A 20,103-nucleotide genomic window follows, 5' to 3' on the forward strand; every position below is an offset into this window, starting at 1 on the left:
GGTAAGGCAGACTTACATCATGTCAAGGTCCGACTATAGTGCCGTTGGAAGTACGCGATGCAATATTTTGAGACTAAAAACAGATATTCATACGAACACGCTCTCAGAGCCAGAACCAGTGCTGGAGGCAGTGTGTTAAAATAATTTCTGGGTTTGACCTTTAGTTTCTGCAGCTATTTTGATAATCCATTAATGGTTTAAGTCGCTTTTCAAGCAGAAACGCCAAAACTTTGCTGCTAACAGCTTCTTAAATGTGAGTATTTTCTGCTCTGCTCTGCTTTATATGGTTGTAAATTGAATATGTTGAGGTTTTGTACAATTGGATCTAACAAAACAATCATGACATTTGAAAACATCACTTTGATTTCGGAGACATTCAGATGCATGTTTCACAATTTTCTGACATTTTATTGACAAAACAATTGTTTGAGAAAATAAATGAAAATAAAGATAACTGCACGGAGTGTCTGATCTTTACTTTAAGACTATGATGTGAGCAAAATGTAAAATACTGGGAAGAAATATGTATGCCTAAAATATGTAATCCGTCACATGTAAATCACAGAGACAAAAGATCCTGTTCCTGTACAACTGATAGTGTCACCTACAGCAGTCTTTCCCAGCCTGGGGTCAGGAAACAAGAAGGGTCACAAGGGGTCACAAGATAGATCTAAGGGATTGCATGATTATTACTGGGATGGAAAACTGTAAGCTTTACCTTCCAGGACTGGAAGTCTGTGAGGGGGAAATCACTCCTTAGTTGAGCTGCAGACACTCATAGACATGCACCCTGTGATGAAAGGTTGCATGTAGTAACTGCTGTATTACACAAAGGGTCACAAGGTTAAAAGGCTGGGGACCACTGACCTACAGTATGTCAACCTACTCACTTTGAAAATATCAATAAAGTAAAAAAGAAGAAGGAGCTTCTGGATGGAACAGAATCTCCATGGGGGAGCTGCAAGATACCAGGGCAGCAGATCCCAATTTTTATTGATGTTCTCATATCATGTGCCAGATATTGAGTGGAGAAAATGTGGTAACCTGTGAATGATGGTCCGTCAGTGTGTTTTACCCTCATCATTGACCTTGGTATCCTCGTGCCTTCAGCCCCGGGCATCATGGGGAAAACATAATAAAATATCCCAATCTAAATTTTGAGCTCCATTTGAAATCACGCTCATGCCTCCTTTTCCAGTTAAGGAACATTACAACAATCAGACTCTTCTTCAGCTTAATGATTTAGAAAAAGTAATCCATGCTTTTATTGCACCACACCCTGACTACTGGCCTTGTTCACTCGCCTCAGGAAATCTTCTCTATCTCAGTTCCAACAGCCATTAAGCTTAGATCAGACATGACACCAGTTTTAGCAGCTCTCCACTGACTCTGTTACAGGACTGATTGACTTTTGACATACAGAGCATTACATGGTCAGGCCCCTCTATACTTAAAGGAGTTGTTGTGCCCTCTGACCACTGGGAGGAGGCTCGCATCTCAAGTGACAATGCTTTTGCTCTCGTTTCTCCTCGAAACAGTCTGTTGACACATTTGTTTTCTCTGGCATTCACTTTAATTTTTACACATTGCATTTTGTGGGTTGGACACTTCATTGTCTTCTCTCTTTTTTGTTATCTCCCTCTTTCCGCGTTTCTTCTTCCCGTAAAGCCCTTTGTAACTTCTGTTTAGAAGAGTCCTACATAAATAAAGTCTGCTTGCTTATTTCTCCAGTAGTTACCCAAAAAAAATCAGTGTGAAATCACAGTGAGGTGAAACAAAAGAAGAACCTGTGTGTAGGATGTCAAGGCCTCAGGGAAAAGCACTGAAAATTATGCAGATAGATTTGTTTTATACTGTCCCAACATCTAAGGTCAGAATTTGCTTTTTGTGACTTTCACTACACCGTCGCAGTCATTTACAGGAGACACCGTAGGAAAATGCATTCCTACTGAGTTGCCACAGAAAGGCAGATAAGGAGGGCTTGGAAGCGGCAGCAGTGTGGATGTATATGATTGTGTCAGGCTGTTATGATAGGTACATGCATCAAATATTCATGACCTTGTGCGTGATGCATACCGTATGTAAGCAAGTTTTGGTCTGATTCCTGCTCAGTGCAGTCAGAGGACAGCATACATCAACCTGTAGGCCAGATCCAACACATGAATACAAAACAGATGAACCACTCTCCCTTTCTTTGGCTTGATTTCAAACTACAGAAGACAATCAGTGTCAAGGTATAACACACTCAACTGGAGGTCTCGCTCTGAGATTTGGGATTTAAGTTTGGATCTTGCACAGAAAAACTTCAGGTTTCAGAAGGAAAAATCCCAGATGTCAGTCCAAAATGGTTTATTTTGTAAAGGGGGCAGTTGTAGGAGATGAGAAAACATGGTGCGCTACTAAATGATATATTCAAATGTACATGACATTCAAAAGGGTATTACAGTTATCACTCAAATTTTCCACACATGAAGGTAAGTCTTCATTCCAGATGTCCAAATTGAAATGGATAAAAAGTTTTTATATTTTCAAAATAAAAAAATGTATCAACACAATAAACCCTTGATGCTGAAAAGAAAAAAAAAGAAATAACAGTTACATGCAGAATGTAGACTGATGAGTTACTTTTTTTGATTTGGAAAAAATCATTAAAAAAAAAACACACAAGGTGAATGACTAACACATCTTATTAATTTAGAAACAAATTTCAAATGAATCCTTCTGCTCTTTTGTCCTCACATCATTGACTCACATTAGCAGAAACTGCATTGTTTCAGACTTTTATTCAGTATAATATAGGTCAATAGGAAATATAAGAAACTGCTATTAATGACAACTTGAGTGGTCTTGGCTAGCCATTACAAACAGCACATATGTGGTGAGATGCCTCATGAAAATGACGATCCAAAATAAATTACATTTGCCAAAACCTAACGCACGAACTGGTTGGGATGGGGGGGTAGGAGGAGGTTTGAACTCAATGAAGGAACAACTGACTGATGACTAGTCAAATACACTGTGAATGAAGCTCCTCTGGATGTGTGGCGTCCAGAGGTACGACTGTAGAGTGAGTAAAAAGGTCCCAAAGTAGAAACTGCAGTCTTAACATGTGCCATACTTTAAAATGTAGAGGAAAACACCCTTACACTCATCAATATGATGAGCAGAAAAGTCCCAAACCAAAGCTTTGAAGTCTTTATTTTTGCTATCGGGGAGAGGAAAAAATACTCGAAAACAAAAATAAAACACAAAACAGGAGAGGGAGGGAAGAAACGACTCCAGATATTACGCTGAATGCAGAGAAGATGAACTGCACGAGTTGGGTGAGACACTCCGGCACAAGGGGTTATTTCCTGGAGCTAGACTTCTAATATCCAAAAGTACTGGTCTGGAGGACCCATGTTGGTCAAGGGGTGTCCATGGAGATGCCTACAGCAAAATGCCTCAACAGCAGCATCTTAGCAGGCTGTCCAAGAGTGACGCTATGTGCTTCCTGCTGCCTGGCTCTCTCCTCCCTCTGAATTACCTGCAGGAAGGGAGTGACAACAGGTTGACAAGAGTTTTATATATATCTATCACAAAATAAACTGCTGCTGTGGTACCAACAAGGAAAAGGCAGCTAAAGCAGCAATAAATCCACAAACACTCCAAACCATGACATTAATTTGGTTTAAGATTAAGTAAACCAGGGAATATTGAGACACACACACAAACAATGAAAATCACTGACTCGTAGCAGGAGTGGAGGCTGAAGCTGAGGCAGAGGCATTGTCTTCCTCGTCGCTGTCGTCCTCGTTGGACTGCGGTACCTCGGCCTCAGGGATGGTTGTTGTTGGGGTCTCAGGCTCCTGCTCCACCCTGCTCTTCAGGGCTAAGATACGGTGATGTAACGCTGCAGCCAGCTGACCTACGTCCTTAGAGCTACCCTGAAGAGAAGAGACACAGAGGGAGAGACCACTCAGTCACATTGGAAAAAAAACCAAAAAAAAAACCAACATTCATACTCTTACATGACACTGTTGGCATAAACATGTGATCAGTGCTCCAACTCAAAGCTCCATGTAATGTTTCACATTAAAAGCTTTCCTGAAAAGAGGGATTATTCCCTTTGAGCCACAGGAAGGCTTTTGATGTGAAACATCTGGGCAGGAAGTTTTAAATTTCATTAACAGTAGCTTCGCTCCAACTGAAATTAATAAGTGAATGAGAGCCCTCTGTTAAAAACAAAGGGTTGAGTACTGCATGACTATGCCGTTGTACAGATGGATTTAGTGCTGTGGAAATGTACATTATCCTGAATTTATCAACACAACTGGTAGATATGGAGGAAGTGTTAAGTTTGCATAAACCAAAAGAGAATCAGGCAAATTAAAACTGGAACAGATCAGAAAACAGTGATGCTTCTTACTAAAATATAAAAGGCTAAAATTCTCAATATAGGCATGGTGGTATAATGTTCAGTTCATTTTATTTTTCTTATACAATATGTAAATTGTCTATATCATGAAAATTGAGTAAGTACAAGGATGTAACTCCTTGTACTCAGGATGGCTGGCTGGCTGGCTCTGGCTATCTTGTAGTGAATCTAACCATCACCTCTATAAGAGTGATCAACTGGAAAAAGACTGCGCACTGATCTGAGCTCGCTGTGCTTTTGATGAGACATTATCTCACAAGGTCACTTCTTATTGCTGGTGAGCTGAATCCAACTAGCCAGCTGCCGGCACATATCAGGCTGATGATGTCTTGTCAAGAAGCACTAACAGAGGAGGCAGGTGAATTATGAGATTGCTTTCAGTTTCTGTCTTGTTTGTGCTGAAACTGAAATATCAAAGCAGATGTCCGTCCTCTACTTAATTGAAGCATCTGGTAGTGACATTCTATAGCAATAAACAATAGCCCATATTTGGGTTATAGTCTTTTTGCATTTGTGCAGGGAAAAAGAAGATCACTATCTTCCCCAAGCTTGAAAAAAAACCCAAACAAACTGCACAGCCTTAGTATAGTGTTTGGTGATACATACCGATATTAGGAAGACCTTGACCCCCTGGTCCTCTGTGTCCATGGCAGTGATTCGTACACTCTTCTCGCTGGCCTTGTCCACCTGCATCTGGGGCCAAAGTTTAGTGTTGAGGATCAACCGGAGGCTGCCCTGGGTCCTCATCACTGGAAGGGTTTAAACACAAACAACAGAAATGAACTAAAGGCCCAAGCAGCCGCTTGATTTGTTGTCTATGGTTCTATCTGGCTCCGAGTCCTTGTTATGATAAAACAGATAAAATAAATAGTAGTAATAAGTTAACTATAGGCCTATAGCCGCAGCAAGTGTCCTTTCCAAGGTGACTAAGGATGTTATGTTTGCCAAGATTTTATAGTATTATATGTTCAACAGCATACATAGTGATAAGAAATGTTATCTATTATGAATCTATGGTCTGAAATTATCATTACAAAAATCCTTTAAAAAGCCAAAAATTTTCAGGAAAGCTTTGACTTCTATTCTTACATTTTTCTTTCTTTGATGACAAACACCTCTTACTCCACATTCCATCATCATATATACATGTACAGTCCACACAAGTGTGTAGCACAGGAATGGGCTCCCCCTTGTGTTTAAAGTCAGGTACTGTATTAATAATGGTGATGAAAACCACTAACTAAAAACCATTTGTATTGGGTTTTTTTTACTGAGATAAGCGTTATCTCTAATCATCCCATATCTATCTGGCACAAACGTTCAACTCACAAACAAACACAAGCATTCATCTTTTCAATCAAACCATGCACTGATAACAGAGCCATAAAAATCTGACTGTGCACATTCCGAACAGCAAGTTGTTTACTTTCTTCATCCCCAAGAAGTTTATGCAGGTGTGTTTACCTAGACGGGACTGTAGCGTGCCGTCGTCTGTTGATGCCATATCATTGAGCCTCAGCAAACCTCGACCTCTCTCTATCCACGACTGAGCAGTTTTCTCAAAAACATATAACTTGCACTGCATCTGAAGTAAGAGAGTGACAACAAACAAGGTGTATTGCTTTCTGCCACATTTATTTACTGCATGAGTTGAATCAAGAGAGCCTGCCTCCTACCTGTAAAACATTGCTTTCTGATTCCTCTCCAGTTTTGACATCAACTTTCTCTAAGATGCACTTCTTGGCTGTGGCTTTGGTGTAAGCTGCTGCAGACTCCTCCAAAGACTCTGACACGCTGTTCACTGGTGAGATAAAATACAGTGGTGAGAAATCTGCCCATAGCTGGAGTTAACATTTGGTTCCTGAGATATCTATTAAATTAATTAAAGAGAGAGTCTCCTGTCACTCTCATAACGTTCTTGCAGTGACACAAAAACATCATTCTCTCAAATTTTGGGACATGCCAGTGCTGAAAGGTGATCATGACGGACCAAGGCTGGCACACCGTCACCTAACACAGGAGCTGTACTGGCAGCAGATCATTTGCAGAGAGGAGCCACATCAGCTCTAAGCCCACATTAATGAACGGCTGTCCCCAAAACAGATATAAAATGCTATATTTCTTTTCACTATCAATGAACAAAGATGACTGAAACATACTGTCAAATACAAAAATGTATGTGCAGCAATAGCTCACTAGGTGATGTAGCCTTTCATGTTTAGCCCACAAAATACTACTCCAATCAAAATCTGTATATAGCCTCCATTGTTACATGCAACATATTCATCAGTCATGCAGTATACCGTCTTACATTTGCAATGTATCATTTCCCCTTGAAACAAGCAATGATATTTTCTAGTGATGTGAATTAATTTCACTTCACACTTGGCACAGATGTGAAAAAAAAAATCCTGTTTAGCAGTTATTTGTATTCGCTGTGAATAAACATTGAATCTGATGGTAATGGAAAAGGGCAGATAAATACCCTCTTTTGTGTCAAAATGTATGGGTATATATGCAAAACTTTGTGCTGGCGAGTGTAACTAAATAAGTTACTGCTAGTCATTGTGCTATCAAATTGAAAGGGTGATTGTCTATACAGAAAAAAACTTAATGTTTAAGGAAATGCGTAGGACCACTAGTGATACAAAATCTGCATCTCAAATTACAGATGTAGGTTTTCATTACATCCACAGCTCTTTAGGGAGTGGTAATAAAACACTAGCTGCTAGCAACTACATCTGATGCTGATTTTAAAAGACTTAACTTGTAAAATAGATGAAGACATATTTCACTATTTAAACTGCTTATTTAACTGTCAGGTCTTGTGTTTGTCATTTGTGGTCATCACTGGAGTATTACCAAGTGTCTCTCTTTAAACTATTAATAGTCAAACCAAACATCAAACACATATTCAATAATCAGTAGGGTGGTGTTTTCACCCTTCTCTGGGGTGGTCTCCTGTGATGAAGGCTCTGAAGCAGGGGCTGCTGAAACTTCTTTATTTTCCTCATTTGAGGACTCGCCCTTCGGGGGACTCTGAAAACACAACAAAGGTGATCATTAGAACTTGTTCATGAGTTTTCCAATAAGGCAGACAGCAGACTCACTATTCAACAGGCTACATCAACTCACCAGAACTCGTTCAGACATATTCTGCCCAAAAACAAATTTTGCCCCACTGTCTGTACTGTTTGTGGCATTTTTTGAACTGAAAGGACGGGAAAGAAAAAGAAACATTAGTGAGCTGATGGAAGTTAATCATGAATGAAGATGAGTTGCTAAAAATACTCGAAGGAGGACACAATTTCATTACCTTGGGGTAGAGATGTACTGTAAGAAATAATTAGTGCCCTCTGCTTGAGAGTCCAGTGGCACACCATCCTTTGACTTGCCTTCTGTACTGTTCTCTTCCAACTAGAGAAAATAAATGTGTTAAATATTATGACGTTTTTACAAACTTTTACAAATCCACATTGATGAAAATACTGACTAACATGCCATTTTCAAACTGTCAAAATATTGCTGCCACCATCAGTTTCAGATTGACCACAAAATGATATTGGACATTGTACAAAATACCACATATACAAATACAAATGCACCTCTTATCAGTAAATGAGTCACAAAACACTAAAGGAAGTTCTCTTAGCAAGGGAACTAAGACCAACTCAAATGTGTTAAAGCCTGCCTGCCACAACAACAACGGTTTTTGCTTGTCACACGTTCTTGCCTCAAGTTTGCATGCTCACTATATGACAGTAGCAGGTGTAAAACGAGTGGAAAACAACCCACCTTTGCTCTGTCTTTGATATTCTGACCAAACACAAAAGATATTGCTACATCCGTCTCCTTCTTCTCTCTTTCGTCTCCGTCATTGTTACCACTTGCTCCATCTTCCTCATTTTCATGTTTCTGAAATGGGAACAAAAAAGCCCCAGGGTCAACTTTATATTTGACTGTCTTTTCCTATATAGTGCCAGTTGTACAACAATCCTTCCAACACTGCTCTGAGCAGAATAAAAGCAAATTTTACTAACAAATCTCACTTTCAATAAAGTGATTATTTATATCTAACATTTAGATGTAACATAAGAATCAATATACTTCCTCATTACAAAAGGAGCACGAAAATAACCACACATCTTTATCTCTGCTGTAAATAACCTTCAGTGTTATGCTTTCCCTGACTTTCTGATGCCTTAGACAAAGCCTGTACTGAACTGACTGTCAGTGTTTTTCAATACCAAGTCCTTGATTATAACAGGAAGAGATTTAGCCAGTCCTCACCTGTGACTTGGTCGGGGTGGCTGAGTGCTCTGTGTTGTTCAGGAAGAGGGACTGGGTCACAGGTGCCCCATCTGATGACTTTTTCACACCGTTTGTTCCACAACTGGAATCTAGATGAACAGACAGAAAGGACAAAGATAATTTACTGTTTTTTTTTTTTTTTGTCTCAAAGGAAATTTAGCTTGTAAGGCACATGCAGAAAACATACTATGCACTTGCACTATGCAAGTTATCAACATTCAAAGTTAAATGAATTATCAGACAAAGAAGATTTTAATGATGTTTGAGAATGTTTCAGTATCAACTAATAAGTGCAGGTGACTCCAAGCTGCACTCACTGGACTCTATATGTGATTTAGAGGGCGGCGCCTGGAGAACTGCAGGGCGGAGGACACTGCGTTGCTGTTCCTTGGGTTTCTGACTTGGGACGCCTGCAACAGAGCCAACTTGTCTCATACTTTTTAAACACAATGAGATGTTCTGGGTCTACATGTTCAAGTCTAGATGTGCCATTTCCATTTCTGAGAGGGGTCATATAAAAAGGTTGCAAATCTGGGTTCATGTTCAAGTCTTTCCCCCCCCCCATTTTAAACCAAGACAGTGTGAGAAAATACTACACGTAGAAGGCTAATGACCTCAAACACCAACCTGAACTTGGTGCCTGTCCATGTATGAGAGTTGGCGGCTTTAAACGGAACCCCACAGGCTTCTCCTCTGGTGAGAAGGAGCACAAGAGAAGGCAGACATTAAAAAAAGATATGAGAGTTAGACGGCAACTTACAAAGGGTACGTTCCTTGTGTCTTTGCACCTTTCTAACCACAGGGCCCGTTACCACAGCAACCCTTGTAGAGTTGTGTTGCGATCCAATTCCTTTACAGTACCATGGCGTGCTCTAGGGCCTCTGATCTATTTCTACCACTGACTCTCTATGTCAGTGGCTTTATGAGCCTGACATGACCTGGCTCTAATCAGTGCTGAAGCAGAGAGGACTTTTAAAAACAGCATCCTCTTTTTCCGAAACATTAACAAGATCGTTCCTGTGTCTAGCGAACACTAATATCAAATGAAATTACAATTTTTTAAAATCTCATAGCAACCAGCATAATTCATAGGGAATAGAGGCACACTAGACACAGCTGCTCTATTGCTAAAAATGGTTATTAATTACGCCTTGTTTGTTTGCTCCCTCCTCTCTGTAAATGTGTGTTAACTAGTGACCCCTGCCAACACTAAACAATATATAAACAGATCAATTATTAACAGAGAATGCACACTTTAACAATGTAACAAAAATGCATGTGTTTTTGTGAATTATTTAGTCCCACTGCAGCCATCATGTCAGTCAACTTCAGTCACTGTATTTTGCATTTCTCTCTCTAATGAAATGCACATGGTGAACCACAACAAATATTCTGTCAGAGATTGTGAACAGCGAGCCACCGACTGCGATATCATAAATACTATATGTTTGACCCACAGAGGATCCCACACCCCAGCACAGAGTCTACACAAGCGTGGAACTGAGACCCAAACCCATTCCGTACATGCATGTTTAGGACCAAACTTAACCTAACCTGCCGACTTGTACCACCAAATATGACATGGGGAGAGAAAAGAACTAACCCGGGAACGGCCATTATATTTGTGCGGTCTACAGAATAAGGCAGGGTGGCCCACCAACACAAAACACAACTGGTTTATTATTCCTAATAAACCATTCCTCTGACATGTTCAATGGCACCACACAAACTGCAGGAAACTACCAACATGTGGCACTATGGCATCTTATGATAATAAACCCTCTGCCGTTACCAATATCAAGCTCACCTTTTCTCCAATATTGCTGTCATAACTTTGGCCAGTAAACTCAGAACTTGGCAGTTCAAACAGTCACAATCCAGAAGAGAACTACATTATGTACAGGGATAGTTATGGGTCATACAAGGTCATAATGTTCCCACAAAGAGCCTTCTCTGAATTACTGGGGATTTTAAGAAGCTCCTCTTTAGCAAGTTCTATTTCATTTAATACTGACTACTTACCAGTTTACCAAACAAATAGGCTTCACCTCTCTCTGCTGGGTATATTGCATGTTCTATTTACAACACATGACACAAACTGACACAGACCTTTGGTGCAGCCAAAGACAGAAAGAGAGGAGGACCAAATTTTTACAAAACAACCAAACCTCAATCCAAAGCTAAATTCAACAAACCAGCTTGAACCGATACAGAGAGAGATGCCAAACTTCCTAGGAATGCACTGATCTGGCACAGAATGTTTGTTCCAATTTATTGTAATTTTACAAGATTAATACTACATATAAAAAGAGGCAATTTCCAGTACATTTCTTGTTTATTTCAACTTCACACTCATCTTCAATGTATATTCCCTTCAATCCATCCTAAAAAAACTCCACTGCTGCCTGTGGAATCTGGCTCTCTGTGGAAGCTGTGCTTTGCATTCTGTAACTGCACATTTTCCTCTATCTATGAATAACGTCAGATCTCAACAGCAGATACTTAAAGGGCTAGCTCAGAAGTAAAATTACCATATGCGAGTTGAGTCGAGGTGGTCGGAGTAAAGGAGGTGCATTTGAAGGAAGGGAATATGCAAAACTTCACTGACATCTTATTGGCAACTATTGATGTCATGACATTAGAAAACATCAACATATGTTTAACATATAATACTTGGGCTAGCAAAAGTTATTGTTTACCAATCTTAATCAACTTACTGTGTTTGTTGCCTTAAACTGTTGAAAAAATTACATGTTTGACCTTTGAAACTAAGATTTTTACTGCAGGGGGGCTTTAAACTGTGAAAAGAAACTAATGGTGGTCTAGATGCCTCACCTGGCTCAGAGTCCGAGTTCCCAGTCGGAGACTGGCAGAAACTTGAGGGCATGAATACATTGTTCTTGGGAACTGCAAAGTAGCGAACAGGCATTGCACTCAGAATACAAATCAATGTGTACACCACAAGCAAGAACCAAGAAAAAACACAAATGCTCTGCTTAGTCACCACGTGCCCTTACCAGAATGTGGGGGTGGGAACGATGAGGTCCTTTCCCTTTTCACAGGAGGGCAATAGCTTCCCTCGTCTTTATCTGAATCTGAAAATGGTAACAAAACATTAATAATAATATTACAGTTTAAATAAATATATGAGAAAGATAATATTAGCAAAGAAAGTGGCCTGTTTTGGACATTCGATTTACCTTCTCCATCCTCTGCACTTGAGCCCTCTGCAGATCGCTGCAAGAGAAGGCAATATGTTTTTTTAGTTCTTATTTATCCCAAAAGGAGTAGTCCTGGTCATTCAAATCATCAAAAAATATATAAGGTCACATCTAAAATAACACTAAGTTGCATCTTGCGTGACCTCATTGGTATTCAGTATGGAAATGCAATAATGGAAAACAATTTCAAACAATTCAAGCAAGATATACTTAACATGAGGTCAACAGATTTTGACATTTCATCAAGTTTTGTCAGTTCTGCTAATGGTGAAAGATTTGCGCTTAACAACTCTTCTGTAATATGTGCTTTTCAAGAATGCAGTCCAGATTGAATATCAGTATAAATAAAGTCTGCAAAATTATAAAATATGGCTTCAGCCTTAATAAATACTTGAATAACAGAAAAACTTACCTTCTGTGCTTTATCTTTTTGGAAAACAAACACAGGAGGCGCTATGGCAGGCTTGTCTGTTAAGAGAAGATGTAGGCTAGTCATCCAAAAACTAACTTAAAGTGTACAGCAACCTCGTCTGTTTGATTCTTCTTTGTGGTTTACACTAGAAAACAAAATAGCTAAGGCTATGGCCTACAGTGGCCTTCATTTTCCTCTTAAACGCAGTGACAGCATGAATGTTGATAAAGCTAAAAGGTTATGTGCATTAGTACTAATCAGCATAATCATCTAGCACTTAATCAAACACCAAATTTCAACCACAGTGATACACACCACGGTCATTAACATATGTTGCCGAAAGTCAAAATTATGGGGAGGTGCACTTAGACATCCAATATTTCACAGACTGAAAGGAAGATTTTTGGCTCACAAATGAACAGTATTTGCCTATATAAAATACTTCTGGTGAAGCTTCCAGTGTGGTAAAACACAACTGTTTATAGTTTATTTAAATATCAGACTAGCTGAGTCAAAAATAAGTGTAAAACAGGGATGTGTTAAAACATACATTTCTGTAATGCTGAACAATGTCGAATTTCAGTCCATGTCAGCAAGTCAAAAGAAATCAACTCTTAATCAGACTATACTACAGTTAATCATGCAATCCTATTAGGAGTAACAGAAAGAATGAGGTACACACATTATGTTGACCTAAACTAAACAACCTTAACATACCTAACAATATGAGCAAATGTGAAAAGAGATTAAGGTAAATACCCATGTACTACATAGCCATCAAACTTTCAGTCATTCCACATGGCCAAACAGCAACTTTAGCTACTTTTGAAATCAAAAAGGAGATTTTATTCAGCTCACCACCAAAGATGTTGTTGCTGCTATAAGCTATTGTCATAACCAATTCTAGAATAGCAATCGCCAGGCCAGTAAATAATTTGATGTCACCTAAGGCAACTTGATTCGTCTACCTTCACACTGTAACCTCTGAAAAGTGTAATCCTATAATGTAAGCAGACAAAGGTTTTCCTCTGCCTGGGTTGGGCCTGTTACACTGAGCAGGTGTAGCATCTTTGTCGTTGTGAGCCTTGCCGGGACACAAATACATGCGGTAACAGCCAAATAGCCGACAGCACACAGCCAGGATTGTTTACTGGACCGACATTCACCGTCTCTAACATAACCCCCTCGCTGCTAATACTAGCAGTTTATGTATGGAACACGTTTAATGGCAGAAAGCATGAAAATGTTGTGTGACCTATATTTAACGTCCAGCTTTGTATCAATCTGCGCCTTGCAGTCAGCTATCTTGGCTAATGAATGTAAGAAATCCAGCATGCAACACTGATATTCACTGCAGAAACTCAAGCAGCCCGAGATGCTCCCGGCTTATGTTAACCAGCTAGCATTTACACCATCTGACCCGTTCCAGCAAATAGTCGGCGCCACCGGTTGTTCCCTAAGTCCCGAATGTAGCTTAGCTTACTGGCTATAGTTAGCTTGCTAATGCGCTCCATCCCGCATGAGTCATCTCGCCTGACTAGCAATGACACCAAGATTCTCATTGAATCGCCCCATAGTTAACATATCAACATAATGACAAGCGGATCTTAGCGGAGTAAAAGGAGAAAAAAAAGGAAGTACGATTACACCAAAGCATTGTCTCTTGACTGACGTTTTTCTATCTACGCGCCTAAATGAACGTCAAGCCATCCTGCAACTGAGCGCTAACTACACTAAATAACAAGGAAGATGTAGTACTGTATACGTTTCCTATCCATCGAAAATTTACCAAACCAGCACTGCGCCTGTATAATCGCTTTGTTACAAGTAAAGCTTCAAATGCCACAAATGGCAAAACACACTGCCTATAAATAGCCGGGTGCTAGCGTTAGGAAGTAAGCCAGCGAGAGGCAGGCAGCATTCGAGGGCGTTCCGAGGCATTCCAGGTATTACCCACAGCCCAGACGATAGCATTGTTAGCCTTCTTGCTAACGTTGTAGTCTTGTGAACGCCGCGAAGCTATAATTCACCTGAACTCACAATTAACGTGCGGCCAAACAGCTTCATTTCAGTTATCAAAATATGCAGACAATGTATTGGCACCGTACATAAAGGCACAGTAGCTGTATTGTTTTTCTCATACTGCCACTTACTCACCTTCGTTTGCCAAGTCCGCCATTTTACTTCGACGCTCACACACCCACAACCCACCGCGCAGATAATACAAGTTGAGGCAGAAATGTTTTCAGTGGCAGAGAGCACATTGCCGCCGTTTACCAATGCAGTGAGCGACCCCCTGCCGTCTCCCGTGGCCTTCAGTAAGCTACCAAAATAGTCTATCCATAGCTGTCACTATATTTATGTTTTTTTATTGAACACATGTTTCAACCGGCCCTCAGGAACAACTTAAAGTTTGCTTGGTTAGCCTCCCACTACTGCGACGCATAAGGCCCCTATAGAAATGTACCATGTTGTGATAACACAGATTTATGATGATTTATGATAAGGTTGCACTGAGGGACACAGAAACTTTAAATAAGATAAGGAATGAGATGAGTTTCTTATGACTTTGGAAAGAGTAGTGACACTACATAACTCAGGGTCCACTTGCTAGCTTTTTCTGGGGCTTTCAACCACATCTCAAGATCTTCCTAAGAGTTGTCATGGAGACATCTTAGTTGGCATCGCTGTTGTCATGATGATTGATTTCATCAAATGAGAGATGGGGGACGTGACAAATTGCCAGGAGAAGGAAATGCTGCACAGATCTGACACTCTGCTCACGGTGCACAAGCAAACACATAAAATGTCCAGAGTGCAACAATAACGGACCTCAAGAGAAGTTCCCGAGAGATAACAGATTCTGGGAGGCGAAGGAGGAGACAAAAGAGAAGCTGAAAAAAGACGAAAACTTTCTGCAGCAATGTTCTGCACATCATATGTGACAGGGAGGAGGGTGAGTCAATAGCAAAGGTGAGTCATAAATATGTCAAAGTGATATATATTCACTGTGTAAAAAAAAGACTGAATAGGAATGGTTCTTCCAAAACCCTTCCCACATTGACGATTATTCTAATCTTGGATAGACAGTTCACTTCTCGACACATTACTTATTTATTTACCTTTCCAGTTGCAGCTGTAGCTCTGCAGGCTTCCCCAGAAGTGTTACTGTGCAGGTGGTGGTGGTATTTAGTATGACAGTCAATAGTGTGAATGTAAACAAACAAGGCATAGTTCACATTTCAGGGATTCAGATTGTATGTCTCCTTTTAATCATCATGTTTACATTTGTACACACTGTGGCGCAGAGATGAGGAGAGATGAGCCTTTCTTTAACATGGTCAGAAAAAAGACCTTCATAAAATAACAGACACGATGTTCACTGGAAATAAAATCAAAACAAAAATCTAACAGCAAATGGTCTGCAGTAATGTCAAGAATGAGTAATTTTACCAAACAGACTCAGTGAAAGATAGCCTGTTGAGTTTTCATTGTTCCCACCAAAACACACAGACAAACACTGAATGTGTATCATTGAGGTCTAACAAACATGTGGAATACATTTCCTACCTCATAAAACATTAGCAAAACCTTTTGTGAGTGTTTTGAAACGAGCATTGTTTACACCAGCTAGGACTCTCCTTCTCCTCTTCCACTGGTGCACTGGTACTTTTTATGGAGGCCACATTTGCTATGCTGTGTGTCAGACATGAAAGCATCATGGACTGTTCTGCAGTGCTGATTTGTTCTCGGATCAAACCCACTTGCTTGGACATTTGGGGACCCCAATTTTGACCCCTTTCAGTCTTTTCTTTCTTTGTCTATCTTTGTCTATCCAACTGTTTTCATATTGATGTTTTTGTAGCTTTGTGTTGTTTACAAACAGTCTGAGATGATTTGCTCCTCTGCTGCTTTGCATGCGTCATTTTCCAATTTAAAGCCAATGCAGTTCACTTCTTCTGCCACCAGAGGGCAAACTAGCATTTAGAGCGGGAGGTACGCCTCCTTTATACACACACAGTTAACATATGCTATATATTATTCTGTATCAGCTTATTCAGTGAAACGTTGTTCACAAAAGTTTTTGAATTATTCAAACCCTACATACCATATTTTTAAAGGTTGTACTATTCCATAATTTCTTCATTTTATACACATTTTCCCCACAGCTTTTGTTATCATTAAAAGTACTTTTTTTTCTGGAGATAACCAGACAATTAACCTCATTATGTCCAGATGACATTGTCAACATTGCAATTATTTTATTATCTTGAGATAATGGAATTAAAACACTAATTACAATCCTAATTGCTCTCTGTTGAGGAATGAAACACATTTTTTGTCGTGCTCTCTCTCTCTCTCTCTCTCTCTCTCTCTCTCTCTCTCTCTCTCTCTCTCTCTCTCTCTCTCATTCTGACACAATCAGTCTCTTTGCTGTATTGAATAAGGGTTAGAGCAACAGCTCATACATAATGAAATGTTTCCATTAGAAAGTGACCAGGTGCCAGATAAAGCCATAAAAGAAGCAGTGGGGGCAAATACAGCGCAGATATAAACTGAGAACCAGTTGTTATGCCTTATTAGTTCAATTATGGTTAAGGAACATTGAATAGAGCACATTTCACAACAGTTAGCGTTGCACAATGTCGACCAAACGTTTATAGAAAAAAAGTCATACTTCAAATTCCCCTTCAGGCACAACTCAAACAAGCCACCACTTGTGTTTATGCTGTTTGCCACAGAAGGCCATCATCTGTCAGGAGAGCTTAGCTTGTACTTTGAGCCAGAACAGTTTCATTTCTTCTCTTATCCGTCAGTGTAGTGGATGTCCACTGTAGTAATCAGTGAGTCAACATTTTTATTGGTAGCAGGCCAGCGAGCTTAACTTTCACCAAACTGTAATTATCCTCCAGATAAATGTTTATACATTTTTGTTGTCTGTGTTACCATCCAGTGTAGCCGATTTCCAAACAGGCTCTGTAACATTGTTAGAAAAATAAAAATGGCTCCCTAATTTCAGAATCCGTCAGAGGAAAAGCTGACTTCCTGTCCTTCTGATGTATATAATGATATGTGCTGCTTTGAAGCACTGTAAGACCACCTCAGATGCACTCTGTTACATAACAGGCTTCTTGTTTTTTTTCCAGATGATTGTAACTAACACCTAAAAGATTAAACCCTGGGGGATTTCACTGGAAAAAACAATGGTAATTATGATGCAAATATTGTATTCTTCAAATACAAAACCCAAAACCATCTTATTTGTTGAGTGGTATAATATTTGATCTTATCTTCTGAGCAGTGTCATCTGAAGAACACAGCTTCTGGCTAGCACTTAATACAGCTGAGTGATGAATACATCAGAGTAAATAAAATATAAATGCTAGCTTGAAAACTAAACTGCACTCACAGCAGTGCAGTGGAATGGCTCCAAACAAATGTGCATAACCTTATGATTTTTCATGGTGAACACAATCGCAGAGGCCTGGGAGACTTGTAGCGTAACATCACTCCCAATGTACCAGTGATACTTGGACATAGCTTTTCATGTGTCTGAACCCAAGTGACAAAAAGAAGGTTAATATTGGACTTTTGTGCAAAACCCCAGATTATGTTTGGCAACGTCCAGTGCCAGCGTTTTTAAAATTACTTCTCTCTACAATATCTGTGCATGGCATATATGGTTGAGGTGAGGGAAAGATCATGGTTATGGCAACAAAAAAAGCCAATATTAATTGCAGGTCTGTGAAAGGACAGGAACTTCAGTCAACCGTTCAAAAGTCACATGTGATACACCACCACCCCAACCCCTACACCCTTATTTACTGCTCTGCCAAATGCTATGTTATTTTGTTGGTGGTATCTGAAAATCTGGATTGTGATGAAGTTTGCTGTCAATACTCAGTCCCCCAATAGTAAGACGTTGTGACGTTTCCTCTCTTAAAACAATCAGGGCAAAATTACACTTATTAAATTAACTTATCTCCTGATCTCTTTGACATTAATGTCAATTTTTTTTTGCAGCAGGAGAAAAACTAGTGATTTTGCAACTCATTGACCTTTCTGTTTGTCGTCATCATGCCCAGAAAACATGGACCCCCCCCCAATATAATAAAAGCAACTGATAGAAACTAATTTCTCTTTTGATTGTTTTCCCCCTACGTTTGCTTTCATTTTTCTTTTTCAGGAACATGCCGTTTACAAATGGATGGTTGCAACAAGTAAATGTTCATCAGTATCGTTATTCAGCCTACAGCACGTCAGACAGCTCTTTCTTCATCTCTACTGTAGCTTTTTTGTATTGTGTGCCAAAGTTAAGTTTCTCACACACTGATAAATGGCTCCTTGGAGATGTCTTCTTTCATATGCATGCAAAATGACAGCAACAGTGATGGGATAAAACAACATATCGTATTGTCTGAAAGGAATGCTGAAGACAACACACTGTATCATCGCACGGCCTGAATCCAAGTACCCTTGGCAGTGGACCATCATCTCCTGACAAACAGTCAATGCCATTAATCCATCAGGATATTTTGAATATGCAATCACAGCCGGGAATACAGATAATCACAGCCAACTCGAGTTGTCTTTTCTTGTTGAAGTTACAGGTTGTTTTGCCAACGAACATTCAGATCTCTTTCATGTTGTACTGTGATCACACAGCTAGCAGGGAGCAAGACCAGAATCACACAAAAAGGCTGAGGCAATTTGTGAGTAAATATATATGAACTGCTTTAACAGGGTGGCAACTGGGAAGAAACAGGACATTCTCAGATTCTTTCTTTACGACACAATGCCCAGTTGTGAGTTCTGGAGTAGCAGTGTGGTAAACAACTGAAGTGAGCACCAGTATCCTGCAGGCAAAGGAAATGAAAAGGGCAGGCCCATGAAACGCCTCAGTGGACTTTAGCAGGGTGTTTGGATGGGAATCTTGGTAAGAGTATAAACAGTGAACAGAGCTATCGGATGTCCACTCAGGCACTCAAGGCTCATTAATATCTGTCACAAAGCGTTCAAGAAAAATCTGTGTGAAAAGAACACTGTGGCCTGTTTTCAAGAATTAAAAGGAAAAGCTTTGGGTGGATACGCGATATGGCAATGCTGACAAGTGTTTTTAATGCAAAGCTTCTCAACTGTCAGTTAAGGAAGGATACTGCACATCTGACTCTGTACCACTGTACCTCTGTACCATCTGACCACTGATGTCTCATACATCATAGAGTCAAGCTCTTCTGAGAATACTGACAAGCATAACTGAGAAAGTCAACAGGTTTTTTTTACACGAGACGTTGTATTTCCACAGCAACATGCGTTTTTTTTGGTTTGAGTATGGACCGCCGCAGCATACAGTTACCTATGTTGTGCTTCATTTGTCACAATGCTCAAGTTGATATAACTATAATGCCAACACATATGAGCCATTAATTTCAGATATACATACTCTTAAATGCAGTGACTAATGACTTCTTGTTCCCTGTTTCCCGTCAGCTCTAAGGATCCAAAACAGGTCTTTCAACTGTCAGTTCAGGTTAGCCACATTGATTCCCGGGATGTAGCCTTTATGGCCTGATAAAATGTCGTGTGTGCAATCTGTTGGGGACTTCCACACATAATTAAAAGTAAATGAGCGACAGCAGCACTGTCACCTTTATACTGAACATCAACTTATGCTCTCGAAAGGAAATGCAGCATTTATGTTTCAAACTCAAAAAGCTAACTAGAGACAGTGATCACAATTT

The 20,103-nt window shown here is 39.8% G+C and overlaps 1 protein-coding gene across 5 annotated transcripts; it reads right to left on the reverse strand.

Annotated features, from left to right (window-relative positions):
• Positions 1 to 2,332: 2,332 nt before the first annotated feature.
• On the reverse strand, positions 2,333 to 14,540 carry ranbp3b (RAN binding protein 3b). Of its 5 annotated transcripts, XM_070918729.1 has the most exons (17): positions 14,519 to 14,540; positions 12,362 to 12,417; positions 11,929 to 11,965; positions 11,746 to 11,823; positions 11,564 to 11,635; positions 9,356 to 9,421; positions 9,046 to 9,138; positions 8,708 to 8,817; positions 8,213 to 8,332; positions 7,734 to 7,834; positions 7,553 to 7,628; positions 7,360 to 7,456; positions 6,094 to 6,218; positions 5,882 to 6,002; positions 5,024 to 5,166; positions 3,731 to 3,926; positions 2,333 to 3,526 (listed from the first exon to the last, which is right to left on the reverse strand). In XM_070918729.1, the coding sequence occupies exons 1-17, from the start codon at positions 14,538 to 14,540 to the stop codon at positions 3,483 to 3,485; spliced, it is 1,557 nt and encodes a 518-aa protein (XP_070774830.1). In that variant the 3' UTR covers positions 2,333 to 3,482. The 5 variants fall into 5 exon arrangements, with proteins under 5 accessions (XP_070774830.1, XP_070774831.1, XP_070774832.1 ...); XM_070918730.1 differs by lacking the exon at positions 11,564 to 11,635; XM_070918731.1 differs by lacking the exon at positions 9,046 to 9,138.
• Between the last annotated feature and the right edge of the window lie 5,563 nt (positions 14,541 to 20,103).

The sequence above is a fragment of the Enoplosus armatus genome, chromosome 14, assembly GCF_043641665.1.
Source record: "Enoplosus armatus isolate fEnoArm2 chromosome 14, fEnoArm2.hap1, whole genome shotgun sequence".
NCBI lineage: Eukaryota > Metazoa > Chordata > Actinopteri > Centrarchiformes > Enoplosidae > Enoplosus > Enoplosus armatus.

Coding starts and splice junctions, on each gene's coding strand:
- ranbp3b (XM_070918728.1), bottom strand. CDS start 12,445: ATGACTAGCCTACATCTTCTCTTAACAGACAAGCCTGCCATAGCGCCT. Junction 11,966..12,361: donor AAAAAGATAAAGCACAGAAG/GTAAGTTTTTCT, acceptor CTTCTCTTGCAG/CGATCTGCAGAGGGCTCAAG. Junction 9,139..9,355: donor TGGACAGGCACCAAGTTCAG/GTTGGTGTTTGA, acceptor GCTCTGTTGCAG/GCGTCCCAAGTCAGAAACCC.